This window comes from Lithobates pipiens, unplaced genomic scaffold (assembly GCF_037356315.1).
Source record: "Lithobates pipiens isolate NorthernLeopardFrog02 unplaced genomic scaffold, aLitPip1_a1.2 Scaffold_16, whole genome shotgun sequence".
Classification (NCBI taxonomy): domain Eukaryota; kingdom Metazoa; phylum Chordata; class Amphibia; order Anura; family Ranidae; genus Lithobates; species Lithobates pipiens.
In genome coordinates, this window is record NW_027507748.1 from 394,478,169 (window position 1) to 394,497,278 (window position 19,110).

General features: G+C 41.9%; 1 protein-coding gene across 1 annotated transcript in view; it reads left to right on the forward strand.

Moving 5' to 3' along the window:
- Window positions 1–19,110, forward strand: part of LOC143983065 (uncharacterized) — a 695,051-nt gene that overhangs the window by 285,306 nt on the left and 390,635 nt on the right. Inside the window, exons 57-60 of the mRNA XM_077482312.1 lie at window positions 5,186–5,346; window positions 9,288–9,414; window positions 12,910–13,118; window positions 15,394–15,466. Coding sequence (XP_077338438.1) covers window positions 5,186–5,346; window positions 9,288–9,414; window positions 12,910–13,118; window positions 15,394–15,466 — 570 coding nt within the window. The remainder of the gene's footprint in view (window positions 1–5,185; window positions 5,347–9,287; window positions 9,415–12,909; window positions 13,119–15,393; window positions 15,467–19,110) is intronic.

The window sequence follows — 19,110 nt, forward strand, 5'->3', positions numbered from 1 at the left end:
CGTGCGGCGGTCGGCAAGTGGTTAATATATACAACATTGGGCCTCATGCATCAAGCTTTAGATCACATATTTCATGGTATACGAGGCCTTTAGAGCCTGTTCACACAGGGGCGACCTGGGATCCAACTTCAAGTCGCCCCAAGTCACGCGGTTGAGAAAATCAATGGAATTGAATGGAGCTGTCTTAATGTACACTACCAAAGTTGTGACTTCAATCTGACTTCTAGGCAACTTCTACTGATATTGATTTCAATGGAAGTTGCCTCCAAGTCGGATTCCCTGTCTTAACTGAAGCAACTTTCCAGGAAGTAAAAATAGTTTTCTAGGCAAACCCCTCCCTCCCACAGAGCTGATTATTATGTGATTGGCCACTGGCAAAGTCCCCTGTCCTGGAGGCAACTTCAGGTTGCCTTGTAAGTTGCCTCAAGTCACGCTGTGATTCATACTCAAGTCGTGTCCAAGTTGCCTCCCAAAGTCGCGCTGGAAGTCGTGTTGCCCCTGTGTGAACCGGCTCTTAATGTGTTATTATCATATGTGTGTAGCGCCCTGCGCCTAATGAGCAGACGCTATTGTTTTTGCAAATTTAAGTTGTCTGAAGCTGCAGTTTGGCTCAGTCTAATTATTTCAAAGTTCTGGTTTCTGTACAAGTTCAGCTGGGTTGTGCTAGTTTCCACTTGGCCGTAGGTGTCGCTGTCACCACTGGTAAGTGTTGGAAATGCAACAGGCTGGATGCATTGAATACCCCATTTACTTGGAAATAGCCCAGTGGGAGTGGTTCACTCACTGTGCATTCTGGATGGGGATATTTAAGGTACTGACTCCATTTTGAAGTGCTCTAAGTGCCTTTACAAACACTTTAAGGCAATGCTGCTACCTTACCAATATAGTGCAAAATGACAGTGGGATTCATTCACAAAGTGGTATCTTACCACATCCGAGTATTAAGTCATAAGCCATGCAGTGTTTTAGTAGTGAAAACATGCAGTAATGTAATGCCTGGCGGACCGGTAGCCAGCGTATTTATTACCATTAGTAAATAGGTGTTGTTAAAGACCGGGCGACCGCCCACCTGCGTCCTTAACAACCACTAAACAACATGGTTGTTAAAGAGCAGGTGGCCACTGCATCCTTAACAACCGATGAGTCATCAGCTGCCAGTGGTGTTCCCCCCTGACAGCTGAAAGTAAAAAAAATAATTACCGTCAGTTAAAAAATGTTAAATAAAATGGTGTGGGACTCCCCCAATCCATACCAGGCTCATAGGGTACGGTTTGGATTTTGAAGTGAACCCCCATGCCAAAATTTTAAAACAATGGTGCGGGGTTCCCACCAAATTAGTACCAGTACCTATTCACCCTCCCAAAAATGTGTAGTGTAAAAAAAAATTTGACAGTTTTTGACAAGTCCTTTATTTAACCTGTTCAGATCCGAGCTATAGCCGAATGGCGGCTACAGAGCAGATCTGCTTTGCAGGAGGCCGTCTATTGACGTCCTCCCCTTTCAAAGCTGGCCTCGCCCCCTGAAGAGGGCACACGGTGCACGCTGTGGTCACCCAAGTCAATGAGACTCGGGTGATCACAGATCTCACTAAGGAGCAGATCCCGGCCCCTTACCATGTGATTAGCTGTCAGCCAATGACAGCTGATCACATGATGTAAACAGAGGCTCGGTAATCTTTTTTTTATCTTCTCCCGATGACAGCATGAGAAGAAAAAAAGCAGAGCACTGGCTTCTGTTTGCAGAGACATCGGTCCCAAAGAGGAAGAGCCTCTGTGCCCACCAGTACCAGCTGCCAATGCCAGCAAGCAGTGCCACAAATCAGTGCTGACCGATCAGTGCCCACAGTACATCAGTGGCACCTATCAGTGCCCACAAGTGCCACCTATCAATGCCCACCAGTGGTGCAAATCAGTGCATCATCAGTGCCACATAGCAGTGCTGCCTATCAGTGTCACCTATCAGTGCCCAGCACTGCCACCCATCGGTGCCAGCTATCAGTGCCACTTATAAGTGCCAGCTATTAGTGCCCTTCAGTGCCACCTATCAATGCCCTTCAGTGCCACCCATCAGTGCCCACCAGTGCCACCTATCAGTGCCCACCAGTGACACCTATTAGTCCCTATCAGTGCTGCCTTATCAGTGCCCATCAGTGCAGCCTATCAGTGCCTATCAGTGCAGCCTCATCAGCGTACATCAATGAAGGAGAAAAATTATCTGTTTGCAAAATTTATTAACAAAATATAAAATGTTTTCCCAGACCCAAAGGGCTTTTTATACATTTTTTAATTGTCATTTTTAATTTTTTTTTACTTTCAGCTGTCTGCGGGGAACCCCACTGACAGCTGATGACTCATCAGTTGTTAAGGACACGGTGGCCGCTCGCTTCTAACAACTATGTTGTTTCCTGGTTGTTACGGACTGGATGGCCACCCGCCTCTCGACAACTAGGACATAAAAGAGGTATTACATGCCGGTACTCAAGATCATTTCTGAGGCAGGTCATAAGCTGAATATCTGCAGTCTGCACAATTCAGGAACAGCAAGGTATATGTATAATTAAACATTTTTATTTTTTTATGTTTACCACAATGATTTGATTGAATTCTTACACCATGCAGAGTTCCTGATACCCAGTGGGATATTCATAACAGGTGTACAGCTCAGTGATTCCTCTCTTCCCAGACACCAGCTGCAGAATGAAGAGGAAAGTGATCCAGGCTGGGAAATGCTTTAAAGTGATTGTAAAGGCTTGTTTTTTTCCCTATAAAAATAATAAACATGTTATACTTCCCTGCCCTGTTGCAGTGGATTTGAGCAGAGGAGCCCAGATCCTCCTCTTCCCAGGTCCCTCTTCTGTGATCCTGGCCCCTTCCTCCTGTTTAGTGCCCCCAGAGCAAGCAGCTTGCTATGGGGCCACCCGAGTTACCGAGCCGAGTTACAGCTCCCTGTGTTCATTCAGACACGGAGCCCTGGCCTGGCCCCGTCATCTCTCTTCCCTGATTGGCTAGTTGACTTTGATTGACAGCAGTGGGAGCCAAAAGTGCCGCTGCTGTGTCTTAGCCAATCAGGAAGGAGAATCTCGGAAGGCGGAGACACTCGTGGACATTCCTGGACAGAGAGGGACCTCAGGTAAGTATTGGGGGGCTGAGGGGGGCTGCTGCACACAGAAGGATTTTTATCTTAATGCATTAAGATAAACAGCCTTCTGCCTTTACAACTCCTTTAACCACTTAAGGACCGCCTCCTGCACATATACGTCGGCAGAATGGCACGGCAGGGCACAAGCACGTACCTGTACGTTGCTCTTTAAGTGCCCAGCCGCGGGACACCAGCGGACCCGATCGTTGCTGGTGTCCCGCGATTGGGTCACAGAGCTGAAGAATGAGGAGAGGTCTGTATATACAAACCTCTCCTCGTGCTTCCTACTGAGCCTGTCACTGATCGTCTGTTCCCTGTTATAGGGAAAAATGATCAGTGACGTCAGACGCCAAGCCAAGCCCCCCTACAGTTAAAAAAAAAAAAAACACACACACTTAACCCCTCCCCGCCCCCTAGTGGTGAACTCCTTCACTGCCAGTGTCATTTACACAGGAATCAGTGCATTTAAATAGCACTGATTGCTGTATAAATGACAATGGTCCCAAAAATGTGTCAAAAATGTCCAATGTGTCTACCATAATGTAGCAATCACAATAAAAATCGCTGATCGCTGTCATTACTAGTAAAAAAATATATATTAATAAAAATGCTATAAAACGATCCCCTATTTTGTAAACGCTATAACTTTTGCGCAAACTAACCAATAATCACTAATTGCAATTTTTTTTTACCAAAAATATGTTGAAGAATACGTATCGGCCTAAACCTATTTTTGGGGGATATTTATTATAGCAAAAAGTAAAAAATATTGAATTTTTTTCAAAATTGTCGCTCTATTTTTGTTTACAGCACAGAAAATAAAAACCGCAGAGGTGATCAAATACCACCAAAAGAAAGCTCTATTTGTGGGAAAAAAAGGACGCCAATTTTGTTTGTTTTTTCACATCACATGACCACGCAATTGTCAGTTAAATCGATGCAGTGCCAAATTGCAAAAAGGGGCCTGGTCCTTTGGCTGCAAATTGGTCCGGGGGCTTAAGTGGTTAAAGCAGCAAGAAACACTGGGGAGGGAGCTCTCTAGGTTTCCCTTATACATTGACTGTCCTGTGTATTATTTCATAGGGCATAACAGGATAGTGCAGTTAGTGAAATCCGCAGGGAACATAGGGGTGAAACAATTTCATAGTTTCCTCTCCCTTTGCCCATTTCACCCAAGTTCTTTGCTTGTTATTTCTTTATATCCCATCTTCTCTGCTACTGATACTTATCTTGCCCATGCTTTCCCACTGCACCGTTCATCTACCAGAGCTGAGTGGAGGGCCCTGTGTAAGTTCTGTACACTTATTCATGGCTAAGGAACTTCCTCTATTCCATGTGAAAGTGATGGGTTCTGACAATGGGCTATTCAGGTGCAGGGATCTGCATTGTGTGAGCGAAGAGAAGAGAGGCACATACTGTCTTATGCCTTTAAGTGCCAGGTACTTTGAAGGGCCCCGGCAGGCAAATGGGGCACGATAAATATTTACAACTTGTCAGATTACTGCTATATTGCTCTGAATGGTAAATACATGATTCAGCTTTGCTAATATAATAGATTTTTCAAAGTGATACCTTACCAAATTCCATGCCCACCTTTACAAATTTCAAATACATGTTTTTTTATTTATTTGTTTCTTTTTTTTTTTTTTTAACAAAATCCCAAAACATTTTCAATGGTAGCCCTTGTCAGAGAAAATGTTGCATATTTTCATTACATTTAAAATAATAAAAAAAATAATAATAAAATGGTAAATCAGTATGTCACATTGCTGTTTTTACACATATAAAAGAGGAATCACAAATAATCTCATGGAAAATCAACACAAAAAAGAAATTATGTTGATTGGCTTCTCCATATGCAATTTAATGTATCCAATAAAAGGTATTTTACATTGAAACGCAGTTTTAGCTACAGCACCTGAAGTTCAAGATAATGTAGAAGCATTGGCATTTTTCTTACCTTAATTTATTTATGAATTTCAGTGAATTAGTCAAACTTTGTAACACACATGAATAGCAAGATATAATTAAATTGCCTTTTTTCCAGCAACTACTCTACCTTTCAAGCCTATTGACTACCTCAGGCCACCCTGTTCTTTTGGCTGGAGATACCGGTTGTGGAAAATCCATTCTTAGCCATGAGCTGCTTAATACTCTGTGCTTGGGGGACGTAGCTGAGATGTCTGAACTAAGAATTCCCATCAACAGGTAGATATTGTGCAAAATTCCTATAGTCTGCCTTTTCATTCACAGTCCCAATTCATGGACAGCCAAATCTGCAAAATATTCTCTATGCAAACCTATTTTGAATGAATTATCTTTTTCTGGGGGGTAGAGTGGGGGGTTGGATGTGGTGTATTATGTAAATATTTCAACACTTAAAATGTTTAATTTTTTGAATAGAGTATAAGGCTGGGTTCACACTTAAAGTGGTTGTAAACCCTTACAAACCACTTTGACCTACAGGTAAGCCTAGATTAAGGCTTACCTGTAGGTCCAAGCAATATCTCCTAAACCTATATGGTTTAGGAGATATTTGCCCGAAAACGGGCACCGCTGTCTACGGTGCATGCGCCGTAGACAGCGGCGCGCAGGCGCACTGAACGCGGCAGTTCCAAAAATGGAGCTGCCGCATTTGTCGACTCCCGTACGCGGGAGTGACGTCATCGCGGCTTCGCCGAATGACAGCGGCGGAGCTGCGAGACGCCACAAGCAAGATTGATGCGGCGGACTACAGGGGACAGCGCGACTTCGCTGGCTCCTGTGTCAGGTAAGTGACACATAATGGGCCTACTATGCGATGCATAGTGGTCCATTATGCTTTACCTTTGCAGGGAAAAAAAGAGGAAGTAAACTCATCAGGGTTTACTTCCTCTTTAAATGAACCTGCATTCAATTTGCATGACAGGAGAGTGTGACCGGCTCTCAATGGAGCTGGTTCACACATCTGTGGGGCAACCACGGAGTGCACTGCAGAAGGGTCCTGTGCATCTTTGGATCCATTTCAGGTCCAAATTCAGACCTAATTTGCACCTGAAACGGTAAATGGGGACGCACTGGTCCCTCTGCTGCGAGCCACTCTGCAGATAGTGTGAACCCAGCCTGAAAGAGTTAAAACCCTAGTCAGGTTTATTATTGCCACCAGTGTCTCATTGAGATTTGTCTTCTCTAATTGTTTCCTAGAAACAATAGTAAGCAGGAAAAAATCTCTTTAAAGTATGGAAAATTATCTCTTTCTTTTTTTTATGTTCACTTTGGGTATTGGAAAGTTCTTTCAAAAGATCTAAAACCTTGGGAAAGCTTGGAGTAAAGCAAAGAAAGGGCCTTGCTGTAGCACTCTGCACATGCTCACAAAATAGAATAGCATACTTTAGAACATGTTTGCGTTGTTCTTCTTTTGACTTGAATTAAGGCTTTAGCAAGCTTTGGATATTGCCAAATGTTACAGGCAACATCAAACCTAACATGAAGCAACACAAATGTATTTTGTGTACTAAATAATTAGTAATTGTATTTAAAGAAAATACATTTGCTATTTAAAGCATTTGGAAAGCTTTCTTAATAAAAAAGGAAAAGACCACTCTTTATGCCTTTGTGGCCATTGACAGTTATCACTGGAGCAAGTGCCCCATTGAATCAACAGTGGTAACTCAAAATTTTGGATTACCTCCAATTTTTAGTCCTGGCGACAATAGTTACTGGCACAAATAAGGAATTATGTCCAGCAAGAAGCAGGCAGCGATAACATTCTATACAAAAACATTAAAAAAAAAAAAAAAAAAATGGATTTTAGATACACATTAACCACTTCAGCTAACCAGGCCATTTTTTTCAATATGGCACTGCGTAATTTTAACTGACAATTGTCGTGTGATGCTGTACCCAAAAAAAAGTTTAGTCCTTTTTTTGCACAAATGGAGCTTTGTTTTGGTGGTTTTTGATCACCTCTACAATTTTGAAAAATAAACATTATTTTTTACTTTCTGATATAAAACATATCCAATAAAAAAAAATGTAAAAAACTCTAATTTATTCATTAGTTTAGGTCAATATGTATTCTGCTACATATTTTTGGTAAAAAAAATTGCAATAAGCATATATTGATCGGTTTGCGCAAAAATTATAGCTTCCACAAACTATGGGATATTTTTATGGAAATTGTACGTATTTATTTTTGTAACTGGTAATGGGAGCATTCAGCGACTTATAGCATGACTGCAACATTGCGGTAGATAAATCGGATACTAAGTGACACTTTGGAAATTTTTGGGGGACCAAGTGACACTAATACAGTGATCAGTGCTAAAAATACACACTGTCACTGTACTAATGACACTGGCAGGGAAGGGGTTAACATCAGGGGAGACCAAATGGTTAACTGTGTTCCCTGGGAGTGCTTTCAAACTGTGTTGGGGGTGCATTTACTGTGTTTAGATATAGAACTGTGTTCCTTCCTAGCAGAAACACAAGATCTCCTGTCTTCCCTTCTCAAAGAACTGCGATCTGCCTTGTTTACACAGGCAGACCACCATTCTGCTGATCTCTGGAATGATCGGCGGGTCCCGGTGGACATCGGGTCCGTTGGACCCACTGATTGGCTCCCACTGTATCCAATCACAGCGGAAGCGGGTCACCGGCGGTCCAGACCCGGAAGTGTCAGATTATATACAACGTACGTGATCTCGCACAGAGCAGCCACCCTACCACAGTATATCTGTGTGGGGCGGTCACTAACTGGTTAAAGTTTTTCTATACCCCGGTTATAGGTTATAACCCCTGCCAGGTTTTACTGCTATCTTAGGCTTCATTAGACATATTTCTCTTTACTTTCTGTTCTAAGAACAAACCTTTACTAGATTGGAAGTGAGAGAAAATATGCAACAGGGAAAAAGACGATAAAAAATACTGACAGAGGTTCTAACATTAATCTACTTAAGAAAAATCATGTTTACTTCTGTTTGTGTGGCTATTAGAGAAATTTGCCTTTATCTTCTGTCCTAGGGGACAACATTTTTACCATAAAGGAAGGGAAGTAATCTCTCCAATGGAGCCTCTGATTGCCGTAAATCCTGGCAGGTGTTCCAAAATGAAAAAAGTTTTGGGTATAGATAAACTTTAAGGCCTCTTTCACATGGGACGGATCCGTGATGATCCGCCCTGTGAACATCCACTTGCTCAGTGGGGATCGCTCCGTCGATCCCCGCTGAGCAGGAAGATGACAGGTCTGTCTCTATGGGGATCGGATGAGGATGGACCATAGAGTCCGTCGTCACCCGCTCTGATCCGCAGACAGATGGAAAAGTAGGTTTTTCCTCCGTCACACTTTTTCTATATTTTCAGATTGGAGCGGGTCGGATGTCAGCGGACATGACTTCACTGAGATCCGACGCTCCATGGAGCGTGCTGTCAGGTCTGCCTAAAAAACTGACAGGCGGACCTGAACGGATCGGTCGTGTGAAAGAGGCCTTTGTATAACTTTGTTGACTTTACATTGTAAGTAGCATGTACCCAAAAGATGGGTTGAGGGATACAATGAAAGCTATAATTACAGCCTATACCATAAACAAACTTCATTGTGCATGGATTATTGGAATATCTTTTATTGTTGTTTTGTTTTATTGTTTTCCTAAAGTTATATACCATCTGCCAAATACTCTTAGTAAACCTCTCTGTAAATAGATCATTATAAATTAAGTGGTGCATATTCTCAATCTGATTAGTTTAGGTTGCTAGTTTTATAGTTTGTGACGCATCATTATTAACCATTGCAATCAGTGCAAAAAAAAAAATCATATTTTGTTGATAATGCTCCTAGACCAGACATCACCTTCCTAGGAGTGGAAAAAGTCACTTTGTCTCCTGGCCTCCATACACCTCCCGCTCATGTGCGTACAAAGAGAAAGGTGTAGTGATACCAAATATACATCACTGTGCAGTGAATTTTGTTTGCTGTTTGGCTAACCTAGTTTAGGTTCATGATATTTTTTGTGTGCTCTAGAAGTTTTTACAAATGCACTCTGCACAGTTTACCGAGCAATAGGCAGCATTCTAAAAATGTGATATGAATTCAGATTTTTGCAAAAAAAAACTTGTTTATGAAACACTAAAATTGGAGACAATGCACATCATTACAATTACATATTTGTTAGTTCAACAGATCCTCGGAGACTATGGGGATGTTTAAAAGACCGACTGGAGTGGCGACATGGCACATTGCATACACCAGCAGGAAACAAGAAATTGTTATGTTTGCTTGATGACCTCAACCTTGCTAAGGTGATTACTCAATACACAGGAGACTAGACTAAGAAGCCTATTATTGCAAATTAGTTTGGAAGACCTGTCTTGCTATGGAGAATCAAAAGTACATTTTATAAATGAGGGTCTTGCAAGGTTAAGCATTGTACACAGCAGATGCACCGATGGCGATTTCAGGGTAATTGCACTGAAATGTGTTCATTCAGAATTAGCCAGGATAGTATAAATAGAACAAATGTTTGGCTCAAACCTGTTAGAAACAAAAAAGTACTCTAAGCTCCTTTCATGTATTAAACATTGTATGCTTTTAGATGAAGTGGAACTGTTTTTTTTATCACTACTGGTGCTCTTAGTGAAGTGATTTCCGGTCCTGGCAATAACATTTTTGTGGGGACCAGACGTGAGGGACATAACAGCAATAAAAAAAATGGAGTTTGACTGGCGTTAAGTACCGGTATACATAGGTTTTAAATATAATTTATTAAATTGTTAAATTTAAAATAACATAATGCAGTGTATGAACCAATGGCAACCAGCCAGAACTCAACTCAACAAAGTCTAATTTGACTAATTTGGTTGCTGTGGGTTCCTAAACTGTGCATATTATCATTGCTCTTTGCCCATCTTTATTGGATAAGCCCACAGTACCATGAGGGGAACTTTCCATGTAATCTAAAAGCAAACACTTGCTTCAGGCCCTTTTTACTCCCTCATCTGTAAAACATATGTTTCAGACCCTTTTCTTCTCCCCTCATCTGGAAAACCCCTGGTTCAGACCTTTTTTCCTCCCTCATTTGGAAAACCTTTGGCTCGGATCCTTTACTGCTTCCTTCATCTGGCTAACACTTGGTCCACACCCTTTTCTGTATCCCTCATCTAGCAAATGCTTGCTGTAGACCTGTGTTGGTGAACTCATGGCACACGTTCCACAGCTGGCACACAGAGCTATCTCTGTGTGCACGCGAGAGAGTCCAGGTTCGTGGCAGTGAGAGTGCGGTAGCAAGCAGTGGCGAGGTGCAGGAATCTATGAGCACCAGTGAGTGGGTGGCCTTGCAGCCTCCACAGGGAAAGGGACAAGCCTGAGAGCACGGGAGGGAGAGAAGAGCTTCACCGCCTCCTTGACCCTCGAAGAGGCTAGCGGCGGGCACAGCATCCCTGGTGCATGGACTTCTCAAACCTTCAACAGTGAGCCCCAGAGAACAGGCTAACTGGGGGCCCAGAAGACAAGGACAGGTGGGAGGTGCAGGTTGTGAGGGAGCTACTGGATGGAACAGAGCAGAGAGCTCCAGCGACTCAAGGACGGAGACTGGCATGGAAGGTACCGGGCACAATCATACATAGACTACCTGCAGACAAAGACTGGGACAAGGGTGCAGAGTAAGGACTGCAGATAGGGACAGCGATAGAGGTCTCCCTTTCATCTCCCCCAGCCCCCTGTCTCACTTAGCCCCCCAACCTCTCTATCTCAGCCCCCCTATCTCTGTTCCCCCTCTCTCTGTGTCCCCCCTCTCTCAGCCCCCCTGTCTCTCACCCTCCTCCCGCTCTCTCACACCCCCTCTCTCTCACCCCCCTCTCTCTCTCTCTCAACCCCCTCAACCCCCTCTCTTACACCCCTCCTCTCTCACACACACACACACACACCCCCTCTCTCTTTAACCCCCCCCCCTCACACCCACACCATCTCTTTCTCTCTCACCCTCTCACAGCCCCCCTCTCTCGCTAATTGCAGTATTGGCACTTTAAAATAAATAAGTTGGTTATGTGTTGCAATTTTGGCACTCAGGCTCAAAAAGGTTTGCCATCACTGCTGTAGACCCTCTTTTGCCTCCCTTATTTGGCACACTGTACTCTTGATTGAGATCCTTTTCTGCTTCCCTTATCTAGCATACTTTTAATTCAGACCTTTTCTGACATTCTCCTCCCTCCCTCATCTAGCATTCTCTTGGTTCAGACCCTTTTCTGCTTTCCTCATCTGGCTTACACTTGGTCCAGATGCATTTCTGCTCCTCTCATCTAGCAAACACTTGCTTTAGACCCTTTTCTACCCCACCTCATCTTACAAATGCTTGGCTCTGGCATACTCTTGGTTCAGAACATTTTCTGCCCCCATCATTTGTCATACCCTTGGTTCAGACCCTTTTATGCTTCCTCTTATCTGACATGCTCTTGGTTTAGACCTTTCTGCCTCCCTCCACTAAAACACTCTTACTTTAGACCATTTTCTCTGCTGCTCATCTGGCTAACTCTTGGTATAGATCCTTTTCTTCTTTCCTCATCTGGCATATCTTTGAATGAGATACTCTTCTGCTTCCCTCATCTGGCATACTCTTGGTTCAGACCCTTTTCTGCTTCCCTCATAAAGCAAATGCTTGTTTTAGACTCTTTTCTTCCCCCTTCATTTAGCATACTTGTAGTTCAGACCAATTTCTGCTCCCCTCATTTTGCATACCCTTGGTTCAGACTCTTTTATGCTTCCCTCCTCTGGTGTACTCTTGGTTCAGACCATTTTCTGCTTCCCTCATTTGATTGTTGCTTTCGCTGGTTTGTTTTCTTAATTGGTTAAGATGCCTTTATTTGTCTTATTACAGATGTTGTACTGACACCTAACATGGGGATGGTGTAGCATTACAACAACAATCAGAAAGCCCAAATTAATTAAATTAAATTGTCATCCATCTTTGCCAAGTCTTTGTTGAGTATTAATCTTTAGTTGGACCAGCACAGTTTTACTCAAACTTTTGAAAATGCAATAAAGCTGAATGAAAGCAAATCCTATTATTTACATTTGTTTCCCTTTAAACTTTATGTACAAAGATGAAGACTATTGTGAATAAATCTGTAACATCGTGTGATTAGGCATAAACTGACATCTGCAGGCTTCCATACTGTGCTCGCATATGCTGCGAGTTTTAAAATTTCATCACCCTTATGTGTCCCACAAATATCCCAAGGTATCAGACTTTTTTGGCTGTAAGGGTATAGACATGTCCTCATATTGCATCTCACTGTGCCTAAGATTCTATGTACCTATGATACTGACTCAGAAAAAGTCAGTATTTGCATAGGCAGTTCAAGAGGCTCTGTGGATGCAGTGGAGGGAAGCTAAAACTATGAATGTATAAGTGTGATGTTTACTTTTACTTACATGTTTCCTCTTATGCCTCAGTGTATAGCCACAGATTTACTTTTTATTCTTCATGAAAGGTCATAATGCTAACATTAATGTGAAGAAATAAGTCAGAAAAGGCACTTGCACTTTCCCATTTTTAAATAGAGATAGATAATTAAAGTTCACCAAAGATGGAAGTAAATTTCTGCAAGTAAACACCAACAAGCCTGCACAGTAAGTCATTGCAAAGTTGTAATGTACAAAACTGAAACCTTGATTGGGTAACATTATTTTGCTGTAATCGCTTTTTGTGTCCTTGAACCTTCTCTTTGGATAGGTCTGAGGAGCAAAGCATGTAATAATAGTAAAGAAAAAAATGTCTTAAATATAATTTTGTCATTTAGACAAATAAACGTGGAGGTCAACCAGCTTGTGAGTTTGTTCGACAGCTGCTTGATCAAGAAAGAATATTTGATCCCCTGTCTTTGAATTGGAAAACTATCAAGGGCATCATATATCTGGCAACATGGAATACAGCAGCATCTGAGATCCCCCCAGCCCAAAGCCAGCGTTTACTCAGACATTTTTGCATTTTTCCCTGCAAATACCCAAGGTTTGCTATTTATCTATGAAATTAAACATTCTGCTTTTTAATTGTTTCTCATTTTTGCTATTGTAAAATGTTTTGTGGTCATCTGTCATAATCAACATTGTAGCTAATATATTGAAAAAAGAAAGGTTTTAATAACAACTTTCCATTTATAATACAAAGATCAAAATTTAATAAGAAAAGTAAACAATACATACTTTATAATAAATCCTCAAAGCTGACTCATGGTTGTGGGCCCAAAATTTTACAGTATGCCAAATCATAGCTCTCACCCACAAAAAGATGTATTGTCCAACACACAAACCTCTTTCTAAAAACTTCCATGGTGCACAGTCAGCAGTAGTGCCTTGACAAAGAGAACCTGCATGTCCTTGCAACAAGCATCAATGATTGCTGTTCTCAGTAAAAGAGATATATATTACATGGAGTGATGACTTTTTTTTATACTGTTTTACTCAAAATGTCACATTTGTGTAAGTAGTAATGGTGCATATTAGTAAGGGACCTACCTATTTATGACAAGCATATTTGTTATTCACATTGGCTATGTTTTAAAGAGGAAGTAAACCCTAATGAGTTTACTTCCTCTTTCATTCCCTGCAAAAGTAAAGCATAATGGACTACTATGCATCGCATAGTAGTCCATTATGTGTCACTTACCTGACACAGGAGCCAGCAAAGTCACCACTGTCCCCTGTAGTCCGGTGCATCCATCTTCTCGGTGGGTCTCGCTGCTCCGCCGCTGTCATTCGGCGAAGCCACGATGACGTCACTCCCGCGCATGCGCACAGGAGCCGCCACTCGCCGCATATCGCTGTTGACTGCGGTGCGCTCAGTGCGCCTGCGCGCCGCTGTCTACGGCGCATGCGCCGTAGACAGCGGTACCTGTCTTTCGACAAATATTGTTTATACATCTTGCTGTATTTGTAGCAATAATGAGGTATCTATTTGCTGTATTTAAAGTGGTTGTAAACCCTTACAACCAACTTTGACCTACAGGTAAACCTAGATTAAGGCTTACCTGTAGGTCCAAGAAATATCTCCTAAACCATGTAGGTTTAGGAGATATTTCTTGGACCTACAGGTAAGCCTTAATCTAGGCTTACCTGTAGGTCAAAGTTGGTTGTAAGGGTTTACAACCACTTTAAATACAGCAAATAGATACCTCATTATTGCTACAAATACAGCAAGCTGCATAAACATATAATGATTCTTTTAAAGCTACTACTAGCTAAAGAGGGTAAATGTAAAATGTTTAACTTTTTTTTTAAGAGAAAATAAAAAAATCCAAAAGTTGTGGCCCCCTCCCTTTTTCTCAGTCAGGTAGGCTGATATTTCAATGACAAGGTGGCTTTAAAGTACTGCCCAAATGGTCAGAAGCATCTGGTGTTGCTTTAATAAAATGAGGGTATACTTTTTCAAAGCATTTTGCCTATTTTAATGATTTTAGGCTCTTTGGCACCCTATGTTCACCCAGGAGATGGTGTCTGCATGTGGGGCACTTACTTCCAGCTACTTGTCCTACATGAGGGGTGAGAAGGTGATCACCATCATTCCTGGAAAATTGGTGTTAATTCCCAACCAGTTAGATATGTGTGTAGTTAAGTAAAAGGTTACAATAACAGGAATACCATTTTTTTCAATGGAATCTAATTATGTCCCAAACGCAGGCCTACTTTTTTCTATTGAAAAACACAATGTTGGGGAATGTTTTTGTTTTTATCTTTTTGACCAGTTAATGTGCAGAGAATGTGCTTCATTTACTACATAACTAAGGAGAGTTTTACCCAGACAATTTATCACCTTTTATAAATATATCCTTAAGTGTAATAACTTGGCCAATGTTGAAAATAGTTGAGGTTTGTTGACACGTTGACTGTTCATATAACACAATACATTTCTATAAAAAATGGCAACATGAAAATATAACTTAAAATACTGTATATCTCAACCTAGCTGGATGGGATTTAATTTGGTAAAGCAACAACTGCCGCATTCAAGATACTGTTTGCACCCTCTCAGTACTGTTGATCTCCTCCAACCTTTTTCATCAACATCCTGTTTATATTTTCCACCTTGTGTTGGTAATTCCTGAGCATCCTATGGCCATCAAAAGACCAAGAAAATGAAGCAGTAAAGGAAGTCAGGCAAGATTTATCAGTTTGTTTTAGCTAGTTTTTTCATACTCACAGATGCATTTGGAGTGAAATATAATATACATGTTGTAGCTATCACTATACAAGTTGATTGATTTGTTTCACATTTTTTTTTATTGCAGTCAAAGTGAACAGTTTGGAATATTCAGCAGTATACTGAATGCTCACTTTGTGCCAGGAGTGATGGAACACAAGGTACCTGTCTTCTCTCCTTCATTAGCAGGATGTTAAGGAAATTGAGCACTATTTTAGCAGCTCAGCTAATTGTGTGCTCATTGTAAGCTTGTAGCGTACCACTTATTAGTTAATGGCCTGTCATAATGAAGTAACTGCAGTGCTTTACAAGTGGCAGTAAAATCTAGTGACATATTTAGGATTCCATTCTCACCAAGCATCTTTTAAAGGATAGAATTTAATGTCTGTACATCAAGCCAATTAATGCTTTTCTACATAAAAATGTCAGGGCAGCCAATCTGTTTTGTGGTTTTGTGTTTGTTTCTAATACACTAATTGCTGCAGGATCTAATACCCAACTATCTGTCTTTCCATTAACATACCTGCAGTATCCATAGTCTGCATTTTGTTCATTTATACCAATGTAACTCAACAAATCATACTTGTCATAAAGTTGTAAAGTTACCATAGCAACATTCATAAAGCTGAACTGCAGTTGACTTGTATATATGTAAGCTGTCTTACCTACAAGACAATGTGCACTTCTGTTCAGCCAGTCTTGTAATACAGGTCTAGCCTTCTTTTGGGTAAGGGTGGTTTTGAAAAATGGCCCTCCCCAAACAGGATATTGTGCTACACCTGTAGGTAAATAAAAGAACCAGAACCTTTGCCAAGTAGAAGAGAGCAATTGATAATAAAGTTGGCAGTGTCTCCACCCAGGACATGGCCTCTGATAACAGAGGGGTTCCCTTTCTGGGAAATTAATCAGTATTCTAATCAAAGTAATTGGGAGCAGATGAGCTACTGCAGCCAGCATATAACATCAACCATAAGCATATAGATATTAGATGCACACCAGCATAGAAATAATACAAACTTTATATAAGAAAAGATTATTAACAGTACATGCTTTCGATACATAAATATATTTTCAGCTAAGGGCCCATAGGAATCTTGGTGAAATTGTGTACATATACCTGGGTGTTCAATTACTTGGCAAGACAAATTGCTAGTCAGCCAGTCACATGGCAATAACTTAGTGCATTTAGGCATCTACACGCGATGAAGACGGCTTGCTGATGTTCAAACCGAGCATCAGAATGGGGAAGAAAGCGACTTTATGTGACTTAGAACATAGCATGGTTGTTGGTGCCAGATGGGCTGGCCTGAGTATTTCAAACTTCTAATCTACTGGGATTTGCATGCACAACCATCTCTGGGTACAGTATACAGAGAATGGTCCAAAAAAAGAAACAATATCGAGTGAGTGGTAGTTGTGTGGACAAAAATGCCTTGTTGATGTCAGAAGAGAATGGGCAGACTGTTTTTTGAGATGATAAAAAGCCAACAGTAACTCAAATAACCACTTTTTACAACCAAGGTATGCAGAATACCATCTCTGAATGCACAACACATTGAACCTTGAAGCAACTAGGCTACAGCAGCAGAAGACCACACCGGGTGCCATTACTGTTAGTTAAGAACAGGATACTGAGGAAACCGACAATTCACACAGGCTCATCAAATTTGCACAATAGAAGATTGGAAAAACATTACCTGGTCTGATGAGTCTTGATTTCAGCTGCGACATTCAGATGGTAGAGTCAGAATTTGGTGTAAGCATCATGAACGCATGGATCCATCCTGCCTTGTATCAATGGTTCAGGCTGGTGGTGTAATGATGTGGGGGATATTTTCTTGCCACCCTGTGGGTCCCCTAGTACCGATTTAATTAATTAATTAAATGCTACAGCCTACCTGAGTGTTGTTTCTTACCATGTCCATCCCTTTATGACTACAGTGTACCCATCTTCTGATGGCTACTTCCAGTAGAATAATGCACCATGTCACAAAGCTCAAATAATCTCAAACTGTTTTTTTTTTTTGAACATGACAGTGAGTTTAATGTAATTCAATGGCTTCCACAGTCACCAGATCACAATCCAATAGAGCACCTTTGGGATGTGATGATACAGGAGATTTGCATTATGGTTGTGCAGCCAACAAATATGCAGCAACTGCGTAATGCTATCGTGTTAATATGGACCAAAATCTCTGAGAAATGTTTCCATCACCTTGTTGAATCTATGCCATCAATAATTAAGGCAGTTCTGAAGGAAAAAGGGGGGTCCAACCTGGTACTAGTAAGGTGTACCTAATAAAGTGGCCGGTGAGTGTATAGTAATTTATAGAGATATCTCCAGATGAATGTTGCAGCAAAGTCTCATTATAGGGGCCCCTGAATATGATGCAGTGTCTGTCTTTGTCTTTGTGTCGGACACCTGAAGACAAGATCTGTGGTGATAAGCAGACCCTCCAGCCTTTACCCCAACCAATCTGGAATGCAGTCCTAGTTTTCTGGCACCGTGCATGTGAGATAGTAATAGTACCTATGCTCTGTCATGAAAATTCAGCAAAACACTCAAGAAGCTATGGGCAGCTGTAGTTAAACTACTAGAACATACAAATACTTGCATAATTGTCTCTTCTGAACTGATAGTAGTAGCATGGACAGGACAGGTGGCTGAGACCTTCTCTCTCTCCACTTTTTCTTTCCAGGATCTTTTCCAAGCCACTTCCGAGTCAGGGAGTGACATACCTAATTTTACATTACAGTATGATACTAGCAGCTGACAGTAAAGGGCAGTGGTTCCCTACACAGGTTGCAGCTAAGCTTGGTCCTAGCCATGTATATGGTCTTCTGATTGAATAAAAAATGAAGTAGTAATCATCCTTGTATAAAACATAAATAAATATAAAGCTGAGTTTTGTTTATGGTAATAGTAATAACTATTATAGTGATTACAGGATTTTTCATCAATTACAAAAGCTTTGAAGTACTGTCAGTCCATTCTCACTTTGTAATGACATAGTGTGTTACTCCAGCACAAGATCTGCCCTCAGTTTGAGAGTTCACTGTTTTCTCGACAGTGTTATTACTCTGATCCAATACTAACAACCATTCCAATGGAGCTTATTTGTTAAGGATTTCAGATGGTGAGTCTGACTTGGTGGAAGGAGACCTCTCTTACGACTCTGGTTCAAGTCTCTCTGGAGTGGGAACAGAGGGACAGGAGCACAGCGGGGTAGGAGCGTCCGGCCAGATGCAGCAGCAGGTGCAAGTAAGATGGAGATCTTCAGGTGCAGGAGCTCTCTGTAGCAGGAAGGCTTGCCGGTGGAGATTGGCAACAGGCCGTGGTACCAGGACGGGTGGTGCACGGATCTGGAGAGGCAGAGGCAGGCCCGGATGGATCTCTGGACGAGGGAACAGCAGACACAGAAGCAAGCAGGAGCCAGCAGAAGAATCAGATAACAAGCAGGGGTTCGGCAACAGGTATCAGTCCAAGAAGGGTCAAATAAGCCGGGGTCGGAGCAGGAGAGGTCAGCAGAGTCAAATGGAGCCGGGTCAGATATCAGGTAGGGTTCAGGCAGAATAACAGATAACTTCAGGCACTAGCTGCAGACGAACAGCACAGAACACCCGCAGCTGTGCCTCTAAAAAGGGCCACTGGCGCCAATCACGCTAACGCGCACACGTGCATGCGTGTGCCGCGCGCAGATACGAACGGCGTGCACCCGCGCGCGTCTGGAGACGCGCATGCCCACGACGACCCGCGGCACGAACGCGCGTGCGTGTACGGAGACCCGATCGCACAGAACGGACG